At 42.2% G+C, this 24818-nt stretch overlaps 3 protein-coding genes and 1 long non-coding RNA gene across 5 annotated transcripts; all 4 read left to right on the forward strand.

The window, feature by feature from the left end:
- Nucleotides 1–672: 672 nt before the first annotated feature.
- LOC124273448 (L-asparaginase-like) lies at nt 673–4760 on the forward strand. The gene is made up of 5 exons (XM_046708721.1): nt 673–854; nt 2634–2753; nt 3059–3182; nt 3743–3868; nt 4626–4760. Exons 1-5 carry the CDS (start codon nt 787–789, stop codon nt 4758–4760), a joined length of 573 nt encoding a protein of 190 aa, XP_046564677.1. The 5' UTR covers nt 673–786.
- A 2850-nt stretch (nt 4761–7610) lies between these two features.
- LOC124273342 (thrombospondin-2-like) lies at nt 7611–18887 on the forward strand. Of its 2 annotated transcripts, XM_046708578.1 has the most exons (4): nt 15560–16320; nt 17676–17867; nt 18273–18476; nt 18783–18887. In XM_046708578.1, exons 1-4 carry the CDS (start codon nt 16251–16253, stop codon nt 18830–18832), a joined length of 516 nt encoding a protein of 171 aa, XP_046564534.1. In that variant the 5' UTR covers nt 15560–16250; the 3' UTR covers nt 18833–18887. The 2 variants fall into 2 exon arrangements, 1 of the variants encoding a protein (XP_046564534.1); XR_006897622.1 differs by lacking the exons at nt 15560–16320; nt 17676–17867; nt 18273–18476; nt 18783–18887 and adding exons at nt 7611–7645; nt 11194–11304; nt 12209–12269.
- Nucleotides 18888–21549: 2662 nt separating this feature from the next.
- On the forward strand, nt 21550–22724 carry LOC124273473. Its single transcript, XR_006897661.1, has 3 exons — nt 21550–21638; nt 22296–22406; nt 22638–22724. It is a non-coding gene; the product is annotated as an uncharacterized LOC124273473 (long non-coding RNA).
- A 68-nt stretch (nt 22725–22792) lies between these two features.
- Nucleotides 22793–24617, forward strand: LOC124273455 (tyrosine-protein kinase FRK-like). Its single transcript, XM_046708733.1, has 4 exons — nt 22793–22838; nt 23435–23563; nt 24023–24134; nt 24568–24617. The coding sequence occupies exons 1-4, from the start codon at nt 22815–22817 to the stop codon at nt 24615–24617; spliced, it is 315 nt and encodes a 104-aa protein (XP_046564689.1). The 5' UTR covers nt 22793–22814.
- Nucleotides 24618–24818: the final 201 nt, after the last annotated feature.

Consider the following 24818-nt stretch of genomic DNA (forward strand, 5'->3'; position numbering starts at 1 on the left):
CACCTGGGCAGGTAGGTCTATAGCATCCCTCCTATACCACCCCTCGCGTGTCTTCCCTTCGTGTCACCAGGGGCAGGGTAGGTCTATACCACCCCTCGCGTGTCTTCCCCTTCGTGTCACCTGTGCAGAGTAGGTCCTATAGCATCCCTCGCTATACCACCACCCTTCGCGTGTCTTCCCTTCGTGTCACCTGGGCAGGGTAGGTCTATAGCATCCCTCGCCATAGCACCGTCGCGTGTCTTCCCTTTGTGTCACCTGGGCAGGGTAGGTCTATTTCACCCATCGCTTGTCTCCCCGTGGTCTCACTTGGGCGGTGTAAGTCTATACCACCTCTCGTTTGTCTCTTTGTGGATGTGAACATCTTAGTTTAAAGTTTAGAGTGTCTGACGACTCTGCTCAATATATCCAATACCACTGACTTGTATTGGGATAAATTCCAAGCCTCAACAGCATGAAAATGCTTGACTTAATTATCAGTCAAGAAACGTCAATATTTCAAAGTTGTGATTAAATTTATATAATAACACAATTTTAATATCGATAATCATTAATATTGTTTCCTATCGACAATATTTCCGGTTATCGATCATTTTAGCCACACCCTACCACATTCGCAGTGCGCTTACATTTTAATGCTGAGATCTTGCGTAACTGTTTCCCTGTGACATTTTATCTGCTGTCTACCTGTTCCAGGTGGAGCTACGAGTAACCCTTGACACTGACATACAGAATTTTTATCAAGAACCGCAGTGTCCGATCGCCTTGCGTACCTGTCTTCCTGGCGAGATGACGGCTACATCAAGAGTGCTTGTCACTCTACACAGGGGAACTTTTGGCAAGGTTGAGACAAACGAGAGGTTGGATATTTTTCATATTTTTTCTCCAGCATGATTAGTATGTGTAAAGAACTTCATGAGCACAAGAAAATCTTGGCTTGAAATACATGTAATAGTTTAGTCTCTTCAAATATATCATTGTTTTCATTATCTCATACCGCAGAAGCCCAGATTTGGAATTTTAGTGCGTTTTCCCCATCCAGGCATCTTTGAGTTTTGTGATGTTCATCTATGATCTTCAGTATATATTACGTGGGGTACTCGTCATGCAGAATAAATGAAATACTCGTGTACTACCCATGTAAAGATTCCGTGGCAGAATGGTCCCCAGGGTACCATGCTGTCACTTCCAGCCCTCTCAGGTTAATAGAGGATCGGTTGGTCAGGCTCTCGCCGAGTTGGTTGACACCAGTCATCGGTTCCCAATTGCGCAGATCGATGCCTGCATGCTGTTGATCACTGGATTGTTTGGTCCAGATTTGATTAATTAGACCGCCGCCATATAAGCTGGAATATTGCCGAGCCGCGGCGTGCGTAAACTAAACTCACTCGCCCTAAGGTCAATTAAAGAGGATCTGGTGGTTTGATTGTGTGACATTGTGTGTACGATGTTCTTGGTGTTAACCACTGGTTTGGGCCAATACTCGTCTATGTGCAGGGACCGCGATGTTCTGCAGACTACGGAGTTACGCATTAACTTACGAACTCGTCGAGGTGTAAGCTTCGTGTTCTTAAAATATTATCGACAGCTCTTAATAAATGCAATATACCAGCCAACACACACATGTTTTCACAACGTTAATATCACGTCACTGTGCAACGTCAGGGTCACAACGTTGTAACAACGTAAATAGGAGTCAACAGAATACCGTTGAACGGACGAAAGCTTAACGTTGTTACAACGTGAAATTGCTAGCAAAGGGATTCCCTTTGAAATCAACAAAAGGGCCCTGATAAGACATGCAGAGACACGAACACTGCTGTGTGATTCTCAGTCCCTGTTGTAGTTCCCTGGACTTGTCCTGGAAGACGAACATGTGACAGACATGTCACGCGTGACAATACATACCTGGATACACATGTGCTAGCACCACCGATAAAAGGACAGGGAACCATATTGTAAGCGAGGGAACGAACCTTCTTAACGCCGTTTTCAACATTATTCCTTTTTTATTGTATATTTTCTATTTCCTACATTCCTCTCACAGAGAAGGCCCCTGTCTATGGTGAGTGAGTTTAGTTTTGCGCCGCACTCAGCAGTATTCCAGCTATATTACGGCGGCATGTCTATGGTAGCAAGATTGCTTCTATAAGTTAATAAGATAATCTTTTGCTTAAAACATTTCAGTCATCCCGGATGTATGGAGTACAGGTGCAGCATGCACTTTTATTACCAATGGATCGGATATGAATCTGTTTTAATGCAACCCTAGTCTCCAACATGCAACTTTGATAATTTCTGTTGAGCGAAAGATAATTTTTAGCATTAGCACGTGGTCAAATCTCAAATAACCATGCGGACTAACATGAGATGGACCGTATCACACAAAGATTGTGGTCATTTGTTTTGTAAAGAGGACTGGGTTTGAAACCTATTTCACTTATATCATAACATGTATGTGGAGGAGATACCCAAATTATGTACATGACAGTCGCTGAACATTTCAGTGAAATCATAAGAATGTGTAGTAATTGCAAACTGAAAATTAGAAATCCGGAATTCTTGGAACCCACCTTCGGATAAAAGGTTGTCAATTAGCTTCTTACGTAGCTCCCCACCGAATGTTGTTTCTCAACAGATTCATGCCACCCTGGCGTCCTGACAGGGTACTGGCAATCATTAGGAGGATCCTTATTCCATGACAACAGGGAATCATCCCACAAGACGGATGAACAAGTTCGGCGACTCGTCACGCCGTAAGTATAATACAGTAAGCGAGGCACACACGCACTCACGCACACACACACGCACACAGACACGCACGCACATATACACATACGCCAGGCACGCACGCAGTCTCGCACACACCCAGGCTCGCATGCACAACTACACACACCAGGCACGCACGCTCACACACACTCCTGGCACGTACGCACGCATGTGCGCGCACACACACGTACATGCATACCTTTTTCGGCAGCGTCGTTTGAAATGACGTGTTTATAGTCGCTGACGTGGTGAACGTTAACGTTGGCGATCTCGCTTCGTTTTGTTTGTGCAGAGGACTGAGGATAAATGGAGAGACTCGGCACATTGCCTACGACGTTGAAGACTTCCCTGGCACCCTTTGTTTTCCTCCAACATGGACCACGGTCACTGGCAACAGATCGCTAGGAAAAATACAAGTAACTTCAATACGTTCTTTCCCATCATGCAGTTTGTGTGTGTGTGCGGAGGTTTGTGTGTGTGCGTGTGGAGGTTTGCGTGCGGAGGTTTGTGTGTGTGTGGATGTGTGTGGAAGTGAGTGTGTTGAGGCTTGTGTGTGGATGTATGTGCGCGCGAGTGTGGTGTGTTGAGGTGTGTGGAGGTGTATTGAGGTGTGTGGAGGTGTACAGGGTGTACCTTGTGTGTAAGGTGATCGTATGACTTCCCTCTGTATGTACTTGTGTGTCAGGTGAACGTGTGACTTCCCTCTGTATGTACTTATGCCGCTGACTGGAAACGAATGGTATGCTCACCTTTTCGAGAACACCACTGAGGTATCATCACTATTTGATAGCGACCCATAAACAAATATCATTATTTATGATACATTCGGAACCGAACAACGGATTAAAGAACGTTTTATCGTTTTCATTTACGTTACATGTATGAGTCGAATGAAATTGTCAGTAATAATGGTAGTCGTTTGCTAAAGGTGCATAAACGTTCAAGTTGGGTGGAATGTACCTGATGATTGTTTCAGGACCACTACGCTGTATACACCGGCTTTGTTATAATCATGGGGACAGACGCTATGGCGTATGTCGGCTCCGCGTTGTCGTTCATGCTGCAGCACCTCAACAAGCCTGTCATCTTCACGGGGGCCATGGTATGTTTGCAGACGGAAACATCCAACCGCCAGAGTGAGATACAAGAGGATCAGTATATACCTCTATAACAAATTTCAGGATCCGCTGGTGATGGGTTCGAATCCCAGAATAGCCCCGATTAATATCTTGATTTATCAACCAGTGCCCATGGGGCTAGTGCTCTGATTGCTGATTAATTTTCCTCTCATAATAAACTGACATGTGTCGTGATATGAAATAAGATTAAAGAGCCACTGTACCCTCCACCAATAATTGAAGTATATGCTACACATGGCATGCTGTTGTCAGTTATATTGCTTGAGTTATTAGCGGAAATGTGTGCTTTCAAAGCAATGTAATATTCGTTCAAATCCAAAGTAGGTCTTAAAAAGCGTGACTTTAACGTCTTCCACAAACTGGTGCTACAATTGCAACAATCCCATGCTTCTGATTGACAATCGCCCGAATTACATCATCGAAACGAATTGTTTTCATACATACATACAGTTGTTTGAAATGATGTTTAGCATTTAAACAGTCTACATGACGTCTGGAGACGTCTGTATGGTAGTCTGTATGGTATCTGAATAGTGTCTTTATGGTATCTGAATAGTGTCTGTATGGTATCTGAACTGTGTCTTTATGACATGTTAATGGTTTCAACACACAATCTGAACAGCCTCTGTATGTCATCTCAACAGCCTCCATAAGATACCCGAACAGCTGATTCATGTTGATAACCATCCATATAATACTATGAATTCCATATCTCTACAGATCCCAATCTTCTACTCGTCAACAGAATCTGCTGTGTTCTCATCATGGCGACTCACAAGGTCCCGAGGTACGACAATGGTTGCCCCTAATCTGCTACACCGTGGTAAACTCTCGTCAACAGTTTACGGCTTCTGAACAATCTGTTGTGTTCCCTCATCATGGCGACTCACAAGGTCCCTGAGGTACGACAATGGTTGCCCCTAGCTGCTACACCGTGGTGAAACTCTCGCCGGGTTGATGTGTTTTGAGTTTAATTCATCAAGACGTCTGTAGCACGTGTGTCAGGTGAACGAGTGAAAAGGGTAATCATATATAAATATGGACATGTAAATGTTAATTTATGAATTGATCACTATTTATGACGTCACGCTGAAATAAATGGCTGTGATAAATATTATTTACCTAGGTGGTCTTGTGTGAAATTGTCCAAACAATACCGGCATATTTGTAGAAGGATCTGCGATTCTAATCCCAAAGTCACCAAAAGTAGTAGTTTTGTATACATTCAAGGACTCTGTCCTGAGATTACATGCAGTATTGAGGTTTGGTATTGCAAGTATCAGTGAAGGATGACATGTGGTCGATGTTTTGGACTTCCAGGTAATGCTGTGCTTCAATAAGACGGTCTTCCGAGCCAACAGGACCACCAAGTTGGACTCCGTCAACTTCGACGCCTTCATTTCCCCAACATGTCCCCTAGCGACAGTCGACGTGGTTGAAGGCACACTGGACGTGAACATCTCGGGTAGGTTTCTTCAAAACTGGAAACGGTTTCTTCCGGAAGAGAGCCATCATTGGAGTTAACATTTAAGTAATATCCTTAATATCTCAGTGGGGTAGCATAGTGGTTAAAACGTTCGCTCGTCACACCGAAGACCCGGGTTCGATTCCCCACACGGGTACAATGTGTGAGCCTTATTTATGGTTGTCCTCGCCGTGATATTGCTGGAATATTGCTAGAAGCTGCGTAAAACAACTCACTCGCTCACTCAGGATTCGCAATCTTAATTTCACTTTATTCGATTTACATTTTGTTTAAAGTGAAATTCACTGGTACGTTTTCACTGCAAACAGACTATAGAGACAATGTCAATGTATCCGTTTCCAACTAGGGTCTACCTCCATTGGCGAAACCCAGAAAGGAAACCAACCCCTTTAATCTGTAACCCTCCCTCTAACCTCTAACCGATAAGGTGAACAGCTTTTGACACATGCTTGATTTCCTATTTCAAGAGTTTTCGTTGTGATACATCGTATAGTCAAATTGCTAATTCTGTGTTAAATGTTGGTGTTACTGATCTGTGCCATTCTGGAAGAAGTCATTATTATATTCCCACCACCACTCACTTGCTTCCCACCGCGACGAGCCAGCAACTGCCATCTTCCTACTCCCTTGCAGTGAAGGAGAACCTGGTGAGACGGAACCCAGTCACCGAAGACCTGGATGTTCTACCGGTGTGCGACAAGGCTGACGTCGGTATGCTGTTGTTGTATCCGGGGATGTCAGCAGATATGGTCAGTGTGTGAGAATGTGCGAAAGTATAACAGCCCAGTTTCACAAAGGGGTTCGAACCCAATCTACAAAATGGCTGACACACAAAATGTTTCCAACATTCTTTTTTGTTGACCATTACTCATTAATTTTGTGTTCAAAATCTGCTGTTGTGATCTCAGTTTTGAAAAGTCAAACTGTTTTAACTGTCAACGTCTTCCTTGAGGTAGGTTAAATTAGCAACTGCTAAAAGGAGCCAAAAGAAATTTACAAATACTATGGGTGGGAAAAGGGAGTTTTCTTCTATTTTGTATTTCTGTCTTTTCATCCCTGCTAAACATTTCAGTATCTCTACTGGCTACTGGTACCTTAAACATCTTGTGGCGGTATCCTCAAGTGAGGTTGAAGTACCGTAAAATTGTCCTCAGAGGATAGGTACGTCCAAAACATTCAAAGTAAATGTTGATCTACCACATAAATCGTAGCATTATTGTCATTTTATTTGTGGCTAAATTTGGCTACAATCACCAGCGGCTGAAGGGATGGTGTAAATCCAGCTAGGGTCCATACAGGTAGCAAAGGTACTGTTAGTCCCCATGGTCCCCTACAGTTTGTATCACCTATTTCAGCACATGACGTGAAAGCCAAGACACAGGGCTTTCGATACATAGTAACAACGAAAACCCGTGGTCGATGTACGAAACATAACAAGCACCTGCAACGTGAAATACTGCCGTAAATCGGGTCAAATCGGGCTTAAAAGCGCCCCGGCTTCGAACCCGTTAAAGACAGGTCACTTCTGATGATACTACCAGTTAGCCCCGGGAACCAGCTTCACGTCGATGTGCAACATGTCAATGGGTTGTGTATAGTCGTCGTCCACGCGACGTTTAAACAGCACCCACCGTTTCTGGCCCCCTGATATAGGGTCTGGTATGGTGATCTACCTATAGTTGTTCGCTATCTATGGCCCGTGTTTTTATATTGTGTATTGTCCAAATACTGCTATTAGTTTTAACTTTACATGCTAGTTTAATTCTAACTGATAATCTAGTAACTTTACTGTTCTTTGATGACATGTTTTATAATATGCACATATTCTTTAACAACGTCAAACTTTGTTCTCGTTACGATATGGCTAACAAATTGCCGATGTGACGTTAAAGGTTAACTTGCTCATTCTTTCTTGAAGGACTGAAAGCTAAACTTTGACATGTAATTTTCAGTTACGTTCAGATCTTTAGGAACTTAGTAGACGCGAGTACATAAATGTCAGTACTGGCAGTAGGTTTTGTTACGTGGGTGTCGTCTACGTATCAAGTGTGAACTACAGTTCCGGGGAAATGTTTTGTAGGTGATGTGTTTTGCTCGAGATTTCAAAGGCGTGGTCCTACTTTTCCATGGGGCAGGAACATGAGCGATGAAGTGATGGGTGCCCTCGAGAAACTCGTGAAAGGTGGAGATCGTATATTCGTTAACATTACAAGCTGTCTGGAGAGGAGGTGTGGCGACAAATACATCACTGAAGGTAAAGTTTCCCTTTCCCCTGACAACTGATTAAAGTAAACTATATAATGTACAGGCTGTCCAACAAGGATGCTGCAGAGATCATGAAAAATAAGGATGTTATCTTTCTGATGATATCAGCTAAATGGTTTTCATAAGCGATTGTATAGAAATTAATCATCACGAACATAATGGTATCATGGTGGGAACGTGGTTATTAACTCTTCCCGATGTCGCTCATCAACACGGCGCCCTCTACATCCGCTACATCAAGAAACGCCAAATACGACATCCTCTTCATCGGCTAAATACGACATCCTCTACCTCAAGAAACGCCGACCTCCTCCGTGGTGTAGTGGTTAGAGCGTCCGCCTGGAGAGCGGAAGGTCGCGTGTTCGTTCCCCGACCGCGTCATACCAAAAGACGTTAAAATATGGTACTTGTTGGTCCCTGCCTGGCGCTCTCGGCATTACTGGGTACAACAAGGACTGGTCGGCTCGGAGTCAGTATAATGTGTCTGAGTGGGGTATTCATGCTTCACTGCGGCATGGTATCTCAGTGGGCTAGCACTATAAAACCAGCTTAAGTCTGGGCTAGTACAAGCAGCCGCACATACACATACATGCACGTCGTCATATGAGCGAAATACCTCAAGCACGACGTTAAACCCAATTTCACCTCGCCCCAAGAAACGCCGACATCCTCTACATCAAGATACGCCTAAATACGACATCATCTACATCAAGACACGCCTAAATACGACATCCCTCTACATCAAGACACGCCTAAATACGACATCCTCTACATCAAGACACGCCTAAATACGACATCCTCTACATCAAGACACGCCTAAATACGACATCCTCTACATCAAGACACGCCTAAATACGACATCCTCTACATCAAGACACGCCTAAATACGACATCCTCTACATCAAGACACGCCTAAATACGACATCCTCTACATCAAGACACGCCTAAATACGACATCCTCTACATCAAGATACACCTAAATACGACATCCTCTACATCAAGATACACCTAAATACGACATCCTCTACATCAAGATACGTCTAAATACGACATCCTCTACATCAAGACACGCCTAAATACGACATCCTCTACATCAAGACACGCCTAAATACGACATCCTCTACATCAAGATACGTCTAAATACGACATCCTCTACATCAAGAGACGTCTAAATACGACATCCTCTACATCAAGACACACGTCTAAATACGACATCATCTACATCAAGACACGCCTAAATACGACATCCTCTACATCAAGATACACCTAAATACGACATCCTCTACATCAAGATACGTCTAAATACGACATCCTCTACATCAAGACACACGCCTAAATACGACATCCTCTACATCAAGACACGCCTAAATACGACATCCTCTACATCAAGACACGCCTAAATACGACATCCTCTACATCAAGACACGCCTAAATACGACATCCTCTACATCAAGACACGCCTAAATACGACATCCTCTACATCAAGACACGCCTAAATACGACATCCTCTACATCAAGATACACCTAAATACGACATCCTCTACATCAAGATACGTCTAAATACGACATCCTCTACATCAAGACACGCCTAAATACGACATCCTCTACATCAAGATACACCTAAATACGACATCCTCTACATCAAGAGACGTCTAAATACGACATCCTCTACATCAAGACACGCCTAAATACGACATCCTCAACATCAAGACACGCCTAAATACGACATCCTCTACATCAAGATACGTCTAAATACGACATCCTCTACATCAAGATACGTCTAAATACGACATCCTCTACATCAAGACACGCCTTAATACGACATCCTCTACATCAAGACACGCCTAAATACGACATCCTCTACATCAAGATACACCTAAATACGACATCCTCTACATCAAGATACGTCTAAATACGACATCCTCTACATCAAGACACGCCTAAATACGACATCCCTCTACATCAAGACACGCCTAAATACGACATCCTCTACATCAAGACACGCCTAAATACGACATCCTCTACATCAAGACACGCCTAAATACGACATCCTCTACATCAAGACACGCCTAAATACGACATCCTCTACATCAAGATACGTCCAAATACGACATCCTCTTACATCAAGATACGTCTAAATACGACATCCTTCTACATCAAGATACGTCTAAATACGACATCCTCTACATCAAGATACGTCCAAATACGACATCCTCTACATCAAGATACGTCTAAATACGACATCCTCTACATCAAGATACACCTAAACACGACATCCTCTACATCAAGACACGCCTAAATACGACATCCTCTACATCAAGACACGCCTAAATACGACATCCTCTACATCAAGACACGCCTAAATACGACATCCTCTACATCAAGATACGTCCAAATACTACATCCTCTACATCAAGATACGTCTAAATACGACATCCTCTACATCAAGATACGTCTAAATACGACATCCTCTACATCAAGATACGCCTAAATACGACATCCTCTACATCAAGATACGTCTAAATACGACATCCTCTACATCAAGATACACCTAAATACGACATCCTCTACATCAAGATACGTCTAAATACGACATCCTCTACATCAAGATACGTCCAAATACGACATCCTCTACATCAAGATACACACTAAACACGACATCCTCTACATCAAGATACGCCTAAATACGACATCCTCTACATCAAGATACACCTAAATACGACATCCTCTACATCAAGATACGCCTAAATACGACATCCTCTACATCAAGATACACCTAAATACGACATCCTCTACATCAAGAGACGTCTAAATACGACATCCTCTACATCAAGACACGCCTAAATACGACATCCTCTACATCAAGACACGCCTAAATACGACATCCTCTACATCAAGACACGCCTAAATACGACATCCTCTACATCAAGACACGCCTAAATACGACATCCTCTACATCAAGACACGCCTAAATACGACATCCTCTACATCAAGACACGCTGAAATACGACATCCTCTACATCAAGATACGTCCAAATACGACATCCTCTACATCAAGATACGTCTAAATACGACATCCTCTACATCAAGATACGTCTAAATACGACATCCTCTACATCAAGATACGTCCAAATACGACATCCTCTACATCAAGACACGCCTAAATACGACATCCTCTACATCAAGATACGCCTAAATACGACATCCTCTACATCAAGATACGCCTAAATACGACATCCTCTACATCAAGACACGCCTAAATACGACATCCTCTACATCAAGATACGCCTAAATACGACATCCTCTACATCAAGATACGCCTAAATACGACATCCTCTACATCAAGATACGTCTAAATACGACATCCTCTACATCAAGATACGTCTAAATACGACATCTTCTACATCAAGATACATCCTCTACATCAAGATACACCTAAATACGACATCCTCTACATCAAGACACGCCTAAATACGACATCCTCTACATCAAGATACGTCTAAATACGACATCCTCTACATCAAAGTAACTTTGCAGGATCTGGTCCAGAGTGGACTTGTTCTCGGCATGGACATGACGCCCCAAGCTGCTTTCACCAAACTCAGCTACGTACTGGCGACAAACCTGAGTATCGAGAAAAAGAAAAAGGTTTGAGAGGAATACTGCTTTTATTAGGTTTTCAGTCTTATTTCAATGTGCATCCCTTAAACCAGACTGACTTTTTTCTACAAGTCCAATGTAGGAAACCAGCAGGTGTATAAATATTGTTCGAGTGAGTTAAGTTTTGTCACTCAGCAATATTCCAGCTATGTGGCGGTGGTCTGTATATATTCGTTGTCTTGACCAGACAATCCAATGATTAACAGCATGAACATCGATCTACACATTTGGGAACGGATGACATGTGTCAACCAAGTCAGCCTGATCCCAAGTCAGAACGTTTCCAGTTAAGACATTTTCTAGTTTCTAGTTCAGATCAGTAGAAGGTAATTGGCTGTTTGGTGATGCATATCAAAAAATCAGATCACTGATATAGTTGAAACAAAAATAAACCAAGCTAAAGGAAATAGATAAGTATAAGCAGGGGTATACTTGAGTGCGTCCTACCCGCCTAAAATGTCTTAGCCCCACTTTTTGCATAGATGTTGTCAATTAGAAAATTTCTCTATGAAGTTCGGATTGTATTTGCCATTTTGGATAAATTGTCTGAAAATTTGGAGAAAGAATAGAAACCTATATTTATTAACGAATGCAAGGGCAGGGGATGGGACAAGGGCGGGGCAGGCCAGGGTCGATGGCGAGGGTCGATGGCGAGGGTCGATGGCAGGGTAAGGACGGGGCAAGGGGGTCGGGGCAGGGGCAAGGACGGGGGCAGGCTAGGGGCAATGGCAGGGTCCAGGACAGGGCAGGACATCCTGACCATTAGCGTCAATGATTCTCAAGAAATCTATTTCTATGACCGCCACCACATTTGAGACCAATGTATTTTGGTGATTATCAAGACTGACTATTCTTTGACGCTGCCGTTTTCTATTCCTTTCTGCCTTTACAGTTGCTGCTGCAGAATCTTAGATGCGAAATCACGGTGAAGACATCTGATTCTGAAGAGAAAACGATAAACAAGAATTTGTAGTGGGTGTAAGATAATAATGGAGTAAACATATGCTCAACCAACAGAACTTGACTACTTTTGTAAACCTTTAACTTAAAGATATCTGTATATACTTCCGTCTCATGATCTCCTACTTATGGCTCATGATCCCCTACTTCCGTCTCATGATCCCCTACTTCCGCCTTCATGATCCCCTACTTCCGTCTCATGATCCCCTACTTCCGTTTCATGATCCCCTACTTCCGTCTCATGATCCCCTACTTATGGTTCATGATCCCCCTACTTACGTCTCATGATCCCCCTACTTACGTCTCATGATCCCCCTACTTACGTCTCGTGATCTCCTACTTCCGTCTCATGATCCCCTACTTCCGTTTCATGATCCCCTACTTCCGTCTCATGATCCCCTACTTATGGCTCATGATCCCCCTACTTACGTCTCATGATCCCCCTACTTACGTCTCATGATCCCCCTACTTACGTCTCGTGATCCCCTACTTGCATCTCGTGATCCCCTACTTGCGTCTCGTGATCCCCTACTTGCGTCTCGTGATCCCCTACTTACGTCTCAGACTTTAACGTTTCAGCTGGTGTGTCAGATTAGCTATAACCATGAGGAAAGCTCGGGTGTGCCTTTAACTTGTGTAGAATATCTGCATCTGCAACCCGTCTGGTTTTCTTTCATAAGAGGTTGACTTGTGCTATCATACTCACTTATGATTAATGAAATGGGTTTGACGCTTCAATTATGTTCTGCTACATCGTGATGTCACCGACATACTGTCATGGTCGGGGTCACCCATTAACATCCGGGTTTTCAGCAACCAATGCTTGTAATAGAAGGCGTCATACAGTTTCCAGGCTCCTTGGCTGATGCATGTAATCATATCCGAGTTCCGGTGATCCGTCTCGAATATTTACAGCTGATTTCAAGCTAGACTGTTGCCGAGTGTTGTAATTCAATAACAAGGTAATTGAATGAAGAACACATAAAATGACTGTCTTTTGTTATCCTAGACACGGAATGAAACAAGAAAATAAACGCAACGTCTGTTATCTGTTTACCCGGATATCAAGGTAAATAAGTCTAATCACTGAAAGCCACACACCGATCCATTTACTGGAGCCTCGCTGGTTCGTGCTCCCGTCGTGTTCACAATGAAGTCAGAACGCCAGTCACTGTGACTATGATTAATATATACACTCAATCCTGTAGCAAAAGTAGGCTGCACATAATTCAGAAATCGACTCCATGTTGTAAAACCTGTCAAGCAGGATGTGAGACTGCAGGACAAGCAGTGTTAATGTAGTATTGAGATGTAAAATAACCAACACAGTATAAATCGCAATAATGTAACAGTTTAAGTTCTATTATAAAATGCAAAACCGGGACATTACGTTTTTATATTTTTAGTATAATACAGACGATGTTGCCGTAATTTCTCATGTTATTTTAAACCACCAAAACGATCATTCGATCCCAGTAAGATCCTGAGCCGTCCTCCAAGCTGTCAGAAACACCTGACCTATGAAGTGGTTATGTTGAAAAATCAGCAAAATACATAGAATTCTTCAATCACCCTTCAAAATGCGTATTAACTCAACATTATCTCCTACTATACAGGGGCGGTGGGGTAGCCTAATGGTTAAAGCGTTGGCTCGTCACGCCGAAGGCCCGGGTTCAAATCCCCAATGGGTACAATGTGTGAAGCCCATTTCTGGTGTCCCCGCCGCGATGTTGCTGGAATATTGCTAAAAGCGGCGTAAAACCAAACTCAGTCAGTCCTACTATACACTACTTTCTCGTCACCCTTGACTCGATTGACACATGTCAACCAATCCCAAATGCGTAGATCAATGCTCATTGCCGATCACTAGATTGTCTGGTCGATTATTTAGACTGCCGCCCTCTAGCTCGAATATTGGTGAGTGAGGCGTGAAACAACCGAAACAGTGTACGTTACCATGGAAATATTACTCCAGCCACTATCATTGCACATGACGTCAATAAGGAGTATCGAATATAGGTTGTAATAACACGCTGAAGAATACGGTTTACATGTGCTCTTTGATATGCCGGTTTTCAATTTACTTCCTCCTTTGGCCTGATATCCTTGTCTACCCGTGAAGATCCGGGTTACAATGAACCTTCAGCAACCCATGCTTGTAAGAGGTGAGTAACGGGATCGGGTGGTCTGGCTTGGTTGACACGTCATCGGTTCCCCAGATCGATGCTCATGATGCTGATCACTGGATTGTCTGGTCCAGACTCGATTATTTACAGACAGCCGCCATATATAACTGGAATGTTTCTGAGTGCGGCGTAAACTCACTCACTCACTGACTGATATCCTTGTCTGTGAACACTTCATACAAATCTGACCCAGATTTACGCAATTCATCGACGGAATAATTTCTTTCAAAGCGTATTGAGGCTCCTGTACGCCCCGTTGAGCTATGGTCCGCTTTGAATGGATATACCACGTAACACTGAGGTGTTTTAGTCTGCTTTGAAACACCTTGTTAGTTTTAGCTCTAAACCCGTGTTGGTTATGCAGACAATTAAACATGACATTTTATATGCGTGTATCTTGAAGAATGTGACCTATTGATAAAGTAAACGAAAGCGATTTGGTCGGATGAATATTCGTATTTACTGCTGTCAAGAGTGAGTGAGTTTAGTTCAGTCAATTATTTACCGCCCGCCGCCATATAGCTGGAATCTTTCTGAGTGCGGCATTAAACAACAAAGCAACCAACCAACCAACCAACCAACCAACCTGTTTTCTCTTACTGTCCTGAACCGCCTCCGTGGTGTAGTGGTTAGAGAGTCCGCCTGGAGAGCGGAAGGTCGCGTGTTCGTTCCCCGACCGCGTCATACCAAAAGACGTTAAAAATATGGTACTTGTTGGTCCCTGCCTGGCGCTCGGCATTAAATGGGTACAACAAGGACTGGTCGGCTCGAGTCATTATAATGTGTCTGAGTGGGGTATTCATGCTTCACTGCGGCATGGTATCTCAGTGGGCTAGCACTATAAAACCAGCTTCAGTCTGGGCTAGTTCAAGCAGCCGCGCATACACATACACACACATGCACGTCGTCATATGAGCGAAATATTCTCAAGCACGACGTTAAACCCAATTTCACCTCACCTCACCTGCCTTACTGTCCTGTTTTGTAACTTCGGATGAGGTTCATTTCTCAGCGACAATCTTTCCAGTTTGACAGACGTTCATAGACGTTCAGTGACGTCGGTATGCTGCCTGTTGCTTTTCTATCACTTTGGCAATCACTTGTCGCATGATGGCTGGTTTTTCATGATAAAATAAATAAAACTTACTGTTAATCTTCTGTCACATTCCTGAAAATATTTCGAAAAAATTGGATTTGGTTAGGGGGTTAATGGCACAGTAACAGGAAGCTACAAAGTTACTACCAAATCCACATTAGAAAATCTGCCTCAGAATTACTTTAAACGTCCAAAGCATGTGTGATTTGAAATGAGACGATATGAAATTTCTTTTGAATTGTCAGTGTGGTCAAATTATTTCTCTGTGGCCCACACATCCTGGTTCCACATGAACTCAAAGTATGAAACGACCTTATTTATCAGTGTATTGTGTTTCAATATGTCCTGGTTTGAGACATCAGCATGGGTAAGTGAAGGTGTGCTACGCATGAATCAGAGGAATACCTTCCTGGTTCTTCTTTCACACGTTCCCGTTGACCGTCTACTGAAATCCGGGAACACTAGTGCCGTTGTGACTACATATACGCGGTCTTTGTGTGCTCGGGTGTAATGATCCAAGCAAACTAGGTGAAGCGAGAGTTACCGAATATTCTGGGCATATTGATTGAACTCACAAAAGAGATTAGTTTTGTATTGCGAAAACTATTCAGTTCTTGTCGAAACCGGTTCAATGACATGCTTGGCGCATCTCATTTCACGGATTCAACTGGTTTGGAGTGTCGGTGGTATATATGATGGTTGATTCTTGGTGGACGTGTATTCTGACTCTACTGGCTACTGTCAGTCCGGTGGCCCTGCAAAGTAAGTGACACTTGTATACAGTATTTTGTGTATAATCTATCCTTGTTATACCGCCAACATTTGTACAGAAAAGCGATTCTGCTCGTTCACAACCAACGCGTACATGAATACATATACATTCAATAGAACTATGTACAGTGTAGAGAGATACATGTGGAATAGAAAAGAATATACCCTTCATAATATTGATACACTGAATCGGAATAGCAATATATGTTAATACAGATATAATTTGTACAATAATCTTTTAATACTCCAATGACTTTATGTCAGAAACAATAATGTGAAACAAAGTAAAACAGTGTACAGCGGCGCCATGTCTGGTTCCTCTCTCCGAAGCTCAGAACTTTGTGAATGGCTGTTCTTGGCTCGGATTAACACTGACAGAAACGTACTAAATTGTTAGGTAAAAAAAACGAAAGCTTCATATATGGAACATAGTTTTCACGCGTAAGACAAATATACCGCTAGGATATAGATGTCGACATACTCACTCAATACACTGTCCTATATGTCCGCCATGTTGTGTTTTCGTAGACGAAAGGTTCAACAGAAACTATTGAGCTACTGCTTATTCGCCTTATGAATTTGCTTCAGACTACAACACAAAACAGGCATTTCATCATTTGGAAACCCTTTCATATATCGTGTTTCCCTTTCACATATCGTGTTTCCCTTTCACGTCTTATGACATTGCAAGAGGTTATACATTCAAAAGGAATCCTGAATATCATTGATGAGGTCACTATGCTGCATAAGTGAAATATCCACCACACTGTGATTCAGCAGCTTTTTACCCCAAACCTTCAGCGAACAATGATGAACTGTTATGCTTTCTATCTATATTTCTATGCTATATAGTGTAAACAAGCCTGTATATGTCGACTGAAGCAAATGTGGCGAGCAATGTATCAACGTTGATGTGATGAAGCTGTAAGACGTTGTGGGTGTTATTGAATATTCAGGTGTTAGGAAACATGAATAACCGTGTGATCGTGGTCTTAGACACAGGGGACATTTGCCCAGTGCATATTTTATTGAGTAATCTCTGTCTAGTAGACTGTTCCATAAGAATAGACACACATCTTGCTAGAAAACTTGTAGTCTCAAATGTGATAAAATACTATGTGCACTATTCTTGAACGTATCACATTACTTCCTGAAATAAACATGACGCGTGGCATTAACAGCCATTTCTTATTGATGTTTTCTGAAACCGATATTGTGGGTGGTATTTCACTTTGTGAAAATATATGTAGTAGTGAATTGGTTCACACACAAAAACGGCTTTTAAATAATATCAGAATTGCGTTAGAAAGTGAATCTCAACTGTGACTATGTTTTCTACCCACCAGCTGATGGGGGTTTTTCCCAGTGGTCGACGTGGACTCTTCCGTCATGCGCAGTAACGTGCGGCGCATTAGCCACGGCCAAGGTGCAGAGAACTCGTGCCTGCAACAACCCTCCTCCCAGCAATGGCGGATCGAATTGCATAGGACCTTTTGCTGAGACAGCAGTTGTAAATTGCAACCTTTTAGACTGTCCAGGTGAGACGAAAATTTGTATTGAATAAATAGTTCTGTCAAAGTAATAAAACGATAAACACGTGACTGGACTGGCGGTACGTATTTTTGTGTAATTCCTTTTTTTGTTCCTATTCATGTGTTCACCCATCCTCCACGCGTAGTATCATCAGTTGTCTGTATCAGGTTTGATATATAGCCGCCGTGGTAAGACAGGAGTATTTGTGACAGAAAAATACAATATATTATTGTTGACGTGTACATTGTGTGAATGGCAAATACTACTGAAATATCAGAGCATGAGGACTGTTCTCGGGAACACCAGGTGTTCATTCATTCATATTAATTCCATCACTACATGGCTTTCACTCTAAATGGAATCTGGATAAAAATACAATCTATCGTTTACGGTAACAATTTCTGCCTTAGTTTGCGTTCCTGTCAACGGAGGCTTCTCCCAGTGGACGCGTTGGACGAATCCGTCATGTCCAGTAACTTGTGGGTCATCAGCCACGAGGAGAGTACAGAAAACCAGACGATGTGACAGCCCGCTTCCCAACAAATGTGGACTTTATTGCATTGGGGTTGCATATAGATATGAGGACAGAAATTGTCAGCTTCCAGATTGTCAAGGTGATTATAATAATATACTCATGCCAATAATGGTTGTCACCCCCTTCAATTTTTTTAATTGGAGAGGGGTGTGTGAGGTGTGTGGGGGTTGGGGTGGGGAGAGGGGTGACAACCATTATTGGCATGAGTATATATATATGCATGTATATGTTGTATGGATATGCGTGTGTGTGTGAGAGAGAGAATGAAATAAAAGACTAAGTCTTACATAATCATAGAATATACCTTCTGAAAGCAGAAACCACACAAACTACAAAGCTAACTACAAAACATCACAAAAGGGGTAAGTAATGATAACATTTACAGATGACGTTGGGTTCAATGAGTGGGGGAGAATGGACCAGTCCAACCTGTGACGTCACATGTGGAGCATCGGCCACCAAGTCCATCACTAGAGAAAGGACTTGCCTGTATCCCAGTCCACAGAACGACAGTGGAAACTGCACTGGGCCGTTTGAACAGACTGCAACTTTGAACTGCAACTTAATTGACTGCGCAGGTAGGTTAGGGCGTCATCACAAATACCAACTTGTTAAACAATCAAGCATGTATTCTTTGACAAACCAGATGCACACAAATGTTGTAGATATTAATCATCAAGGTTGCATAAAATTTCGATTCATGTATGGTCGGACAGGGTTCTAGGTGAACACACACATTAAGGCAGAAATACATGCTCCACATCCCTTCTGTAAAAAGTACAATCGTAGCTATACACAAACACATGTGAAACATTAACAACACGTGTTCTCGAAAACCAGTTCATATCCTTCACAGAGACTCGGTATAACACTTCATGTTATCTCTTCATGCAGAGCGCCAGGTTAACGACTAGTACCATCTTTTATTGCCCTATTGGTATATCGCCGCCGGAATCGAACCTCTACAGGCAGTCCAGAATAACAAAATGGACACTTGAAAGTCTATTGAAAGTTTAATATCTGTTCCGTTCTGTTAATATTATTTGTGCAAACTCATGTTTCTATGTCAGTGTGCGTGCGCGCGCGAGTGTGTGTGTACATATGATACATACACCACGTGTCTCCTTCTACCAGTGAACGGCGGTATATCAAAATGGGGGCAAAGGTTGTTGTCCAGGTGAGACTGAAGAGAAAGACTGTTGCCAAGGTGAAGACTGAAACAAAAGATTGTTGTCTCGGTCAGAATGAAACAAAAGCTTGTTGTCCATGTGAGACTGAACAAAAGATTGTTGTCCAGGTGAGACTGAACAAAAGATTGTTGTCCAGGTGAGACTGAAACAAAAGATTGTTGTCCAGGTGAGACTGAAGCGATAACTTGTTGTCCAGGTGAGACTGAAACAAAAGATTGTTGTCCAGGTGAGACTGAAGCGATAGCTTGTTGTCCAGGTGAGACTGAAACAAAAGATTGTTGTCCAGGTGAGACTGAAGCGATAGCTTGTTGTCCAGGTGAGACTGAAACAAAAGACTGTTGTCCAGGTGAGACTGAAACAAAAGATTGTTGTCCAGGTGAGACTGAAACAAAAGATTGCTGTCCATGTGAGACTGAAGCGATAGCTTGTTGTCCAGGTGAGACTGAAACAAAAGATTGTTGTCCAGGTGAGACTGAAGCGATAGCTTGTTGTCCAGGTGAGACTGAAACAAAAGACTGTTGTCCAGGTAACACTGAAACAAAAGATTGTTGTCCAGGTGAGACTGAAGCGATAGCTTGTTGTCCAGGTGAGACTGAAACAAAAGATTGTTGTCCAGGTGAGACTGAAGCGATAGCTTGTTGTCCAGGTGAGACACAGGTTGTTTTCTAGGTCAGACTGTAACAAAGGTTTGTTGTCCATGTGAGACTGAAGCAAAAGACTGTTGTCTAGTGTACATGTAGCCACTTACTTCAGGCAACTGTTCTAAACTTTGTTTTTGCAAAATATTCCATACTGTTTAAAGGTGCTGTTTATACATGAACTGATGTACTGTAAAACAAATTCATAACGTTGAAAAGGTTATTGTCATGCGTTCAATAAATGATGAAACTCGGATAAAATGGAGAATTCTAATAACTCTTTACACCAGAACGCAGCTGTTCACATGCACGATATTTGCATATATTTTGAGCAGTTTGATGCATGATCCTCGTGCAATTAACCTGCATAAGGTTTGCAGATGTTTCCCCAAGTTAGTGGAGAAATTCATCTTCGTTGTAATCATATATACATACATAGCATATAGTGAATGTATTAAGTGAGTCTAAACTTTGATGGGTAGGATAGTACTGAGAGAAGTAAATGTGAGACAGGCACAAAATCTAACACAGCAGAGTGCTTCCAAAGTAGGTCTGACATAATGGAGTGTTGACAAGGAACGTCCGAGATGGGAAAATACGGATTGTCCCGGGTTCTGACAGACGCTGATTTCATTTTAATGACATACCAGTTGCTTGTATTCCACAGACATAGGAAACATTTGTGAATGCACATTGGAATTTTAAATATAGATGTTCACGTCTCAGAGAAACAGCACTTTTCACACATATCACCAGTTATAATAAGAAATAGTGGTCATAAAAAGAGATTGGATACTAAAGCCGGTCAGCTATGTTTTGATGCATGAAGACTACTGAGTTTCAAATCACAATAGTGTAGACTGACTCTTACAGTTGAATTTCAATTTCTGTTGAATGATTACACTTCAGTAAAATACAACATTCAGTATTAAAATATGTTCAAACTTAATTGTTCAGCAATGGCTTAACTTCATGACACGATATCTGATGTTGGGACAGATTCATCGTCGTCCACGTGGAAGCTGGTTGTAGGTATTTCTGTCGGAATAGCTGCTCTCCTGGGTCTTATAGTCATCGTGGTATGTGTCGGCAGGCGACGAAACTGGCCACAGAAGGTACAAAAGGTGGGTTGAAGAATCGCTATATGATTGAAAACTGGGTAATTGTGTTTGGGGTATGACCTACACACATCGTCCAAAACTATTTTCGCAGGGTTTGGTTGATTTAATCATACATTTATGTGTCAATTTACAGGGTGTATATTCTTTCAAGAAAAGCCTTTCGTCCCTGACAGACTCGAGTTGATTGCCTTTACTACTGGCGAGGGGAAGTTTGGTGAGGTGTGGAAGGCTCGAGCTCTCAATGTCCTCTCAAGTGGACAGTGGGACTTCGTGGCTGTGAAGAAGTGCAAAGGTATGGCCGCCTCAAATGGAGATATATGGCATGATATAGTGTGAGTGTTTGTGTTGTGATCGGTTTCTGCTCTTGATGGTTGTGTACAGGGTACTCTTTTGGAGGGAATGGAACTGTGCATATTCTGTCATTTGCGACATGAAATCACTCCATGACAACCTCACAATAGAACAAGAGTTTAACAAGGAAGCAATTGCATTGTTCTTTGGGAATGGTTATACATGGAAGTATTATAACGGTTTTAGTTAATTTGTGAAGCCGTCAAGACACTCAGACAGGTTAGAGGTTTAGGTAACTGACGGGATCGGGTGGTCGATGACTTGGTTGATCTGCCCAGATTGATGCTCACGATAAGGGGTGTGGGTGGTGTTAAAGAACAACAAAAACAAAAAATATTATGTGTGTATTCAAACCTCCGAAGACGTTCCATTTTGTAAGAGTATTCAACACGGGGGTTGGCTGTTGTCCCAGGCGATGCTACCCAGTTCATATAGTTGAGATACGCACCGTTTTGATCCTGATGATATGTGAAATGTATGGTTTTCTGTTAAATTTGCTCAGCGCAAAGTTCGTCTTAAATTATCTGTGTTCGGAAATAGAAAGGACAAAATCCCTTCCACATCTGGTGTTTTGATGTTTGGTTTCCATTGGTTACAGGCAATGCCACAGAGGCAGTACGACAAGACTTCAAACATGAAATTGAACTCATGAAGTCGTTACCGAAGCATCCACATGTTGTGAACTATCTCAGTTCTTCTACCAAAGCAGGTTCGAAACTTTACGTAACGCCATATCTGACATTTACAAAACAACTATAATGGAAAAAGATTTTCTAAAAATTCATAATGTCTAAATTTGTTCACTGCGGCAAACTTTGATGTCAAAATGTTTATAATTTGTCTTTAACATATTGTGAAATAAGGTTCTAACTGGGCGTTTTTCGACAAAGGATATATGTCCTGAAAATCAGCTTGATCATTCACTTAACGTGTTTCACAGGTTCTGATATGCTGTTACTGGAGCTTGCTCCACTGGGCAATCTGCTCAACCTTTTACGCTCAAGACGCCCGAAACCGGGTGCTGGAAGTCTGCTAAGGTCACCAAGTCCAAGTGCCGAGACACAGGAACTGACATCTGAACAACTAACAAATGTTCGCGCACCAGGTCGCTAGAGGAATGAAACACCTGCAGTATAACAGAGTGAGATCTTATACTTGAAGTAAAAAAATAAAATAAAGAAATTAATGATCAATATTATGGATCAATGCAATTGATACATCAAAGAAGCTTACCGTTGTCGCCATGTCCTTTGTTTTGCTTTATCGTGACTTCAACATTAGTACAAGATGTGAGAACTGTGATATGTTTGGGTTTTCGAATGTCAATGTATTTTAAACGCGGTTTCATTAAAAACTAGTTAGGAAACTGTACAGGAGATGTGCCTTCAATGAGATGGGCGGTTTTAGGTTTCCCGATCTGTGCAGGCTAACAGTTGACCAGGCTTTGCATGTATTTAGGACGGCACCTGTGGGGCAGGAAACGCTCAATCACCTTTCGGCAAAACCTGGTATTGTCACTATTTTGATAGTGATTCATAAACGCATGTTCATGGTAAATTCGAAATCGTACAATCGGCTCTTTAATCAAAGACTTCTTATGGACCAGGTTCGGTCGCGTACCAGGTTTGGTTGCGTTTTTTTAAGTAAGAAACGTATGCCAAATATGACCAATTATGACTCGAAGATTGGGGAGGGTTGCTCAAGGTAGGAGATTCATGTATGGCATATATCTTACAGATCATTCACCGTGACCTGGCAGCCAGAAACGTGCTTCTTGGTGAGAATTTGGTCTGTAAAGTATCCGACTTTGGCTTGGCCAGACAACTCTCAGACACAAACGAAGATGCATACGAAACAAAATCTGAAGTAAGGAATGTCTCATTGTGTTTTTCACAACAGTCACCGTGGTTGAGATGCTAGTACTCAATAAGTACTTTTCATTGCTCACTGGTTCGCCTGCATTACGTCTTTCAAAGAGGGCTCGAAAGATCAGATATCGCCATTCCTAAATTAATGTTCTTATATTCAGATGATGTGAAACACTTGTTCAAAGACGCCAGGTGCCATCACCGATGATCAAATAATTTTCTTCACTATTTTCGCTTTAAACGCCTTGATGGAAACTTGGACAGATAATCAAGACTGGTATTAAGGCGTTTCTTGACTGTGTTCTTAGCAGAGATTTCTTTATGGATGTGGAAAGTTTTTGTCGTTTCTACTGACATTTGGAACTCCAATGTAGGTCAATTCCTGTAAGGTGAACTGACCAGGGTGAGATGGTCACAGTGGAATCTAATTCCTGCCATGTTCTGTCTTGTACCACAGGGTCCGCTTCCTATCCGGTGGATGGCTCCAGAATCTCTCAAAGACAGATTGTTTTCTACCAAGTCTGATGTGTGGTCCTTTGGCATCTTACTATGGGAGATCGTTACGCTAGGTAGGGTGAGAATTACACTTATCAGTGAAAAAGAGCAATGGTAACACTTCGCTGTCATGCATAACACATTTCATAATGCAGTCCATTATCGCTGTACATGTATAATTTTCTATCGTCAAACTACCACTGTGCCATTTGTGAAGACTTGGCATCATTAGTGTTCGATGTGATTCATAAATGCATGGCGAAATATGGTTGGATTCGTACACTACAAGCATATCATAGATTACATGCCTCAAGAACATTATCAAATCATGTGTGCTTTTCGGTTTCAGAATTCTGATATCTTTGTCTAATCCTATACTTCTACAACTAAATGTATGTGTTAATTTGATGTTAAAAAAATTAAGGGATGTTGTGGATGTTAGTTTAAAACTCACATTCATCAAAGAAGTAATATGTAAGCTTCAACTGGACTATGTCATCTTTTCAGGAGCAAGTCCCTACCCGGGGCAGTCTGCAGGGAAGTCATGCGTTTCGTGACGACAGGAGGAAGGATGCCCAGGCCAGACCACTGTGCTCGGAGTTGTAAGTAAATCCCTATCTATAAACAGGCACTAGAGAGGTAATACTACCTTGCGGGTAACACTGGTGATGACACGCGACAATCTGGGTAGAAGTGGTCTTAAGCAGCATTTGTTTTGTCGTAAAGGCGACTTACTGGATTGAGGTGTGTGTCAGGAT

The sequence above is a fragment of the Haliotis rubra genome, unplaced genomic scaffold (genome assembly GCF_003918875.1).
Source record: "Haliotis rubra isolate DU_JTF1 unplaced genomic scaffold, ASM391887v1 Scf1033, whole genome shotgun sequence".
Classification (NCBI taxonomy): domain Eukaryota; kingdom Metazoa; phylum Mollusca; class Gastropoda; order Lepetellida; family Haliotidae; genus Haliotis; species Haliotis rubra.

Coding starts and splice junctions, on each gene's coding strand:
- LOC124273455 (XM_046708733.1), top strand. CDS start 22,815: ATGAAACACCTGCAGTATAACAGA. Junction 22,839..23,434: donor AACACCTGCAGTATAACAGA/GTGAGATCTTAT, acceptor TATATCTTACAG/ATCATTCACCGTGACCTGGC. Junction 24,135..24,567: donor ATGGGAGATCGTTACGCTAG/GTAGGGTGAGAA, acceptor TCATCTTTTCAG/GAGCAAGTCCCTACCCGGGG.
- LOC124273448 (XM_046708721.1), top strand. CDS start 787: ATGACGGCTACATCAAGAGTGCTTGTCACTCTACACAGGGGAACTTTT. Junction 855..2,633: donor GGCAAGGTTGAGACAAACGA/GAGGTTGGATAT, acceptor TTGTTTCTCAAC/AGATTCATGCCACCCTGGCG. Junction 3,869..4,625: donor TCATCTTCACGGGGGCCATG/GTATGTTTGCAG, acceptor ATATCTCTACAG/ATCCCAATCTTCTACTCGTC.
- LOC124273342 (XM_046708578.1), top strand. CDS start 16,251: ATGATGGTTGATTCTTGGTGGACGTGTATTCTGACTCTACTGGCTACT. Junction 16,321..17,675: donor CAGTCCGGTGGCCCTGCAAA/GTAAGTGACACT, acceptor TCTACCCACCAG/CTGATGGGGGTTTTTCCCAG. Junction 18,477..18,782: donor TCAGCTTCCAGATTGTCAAG/GTGATTATAATA, acceptor TAACATTTACAG/ATGACGTTGGGTTCAATGAG.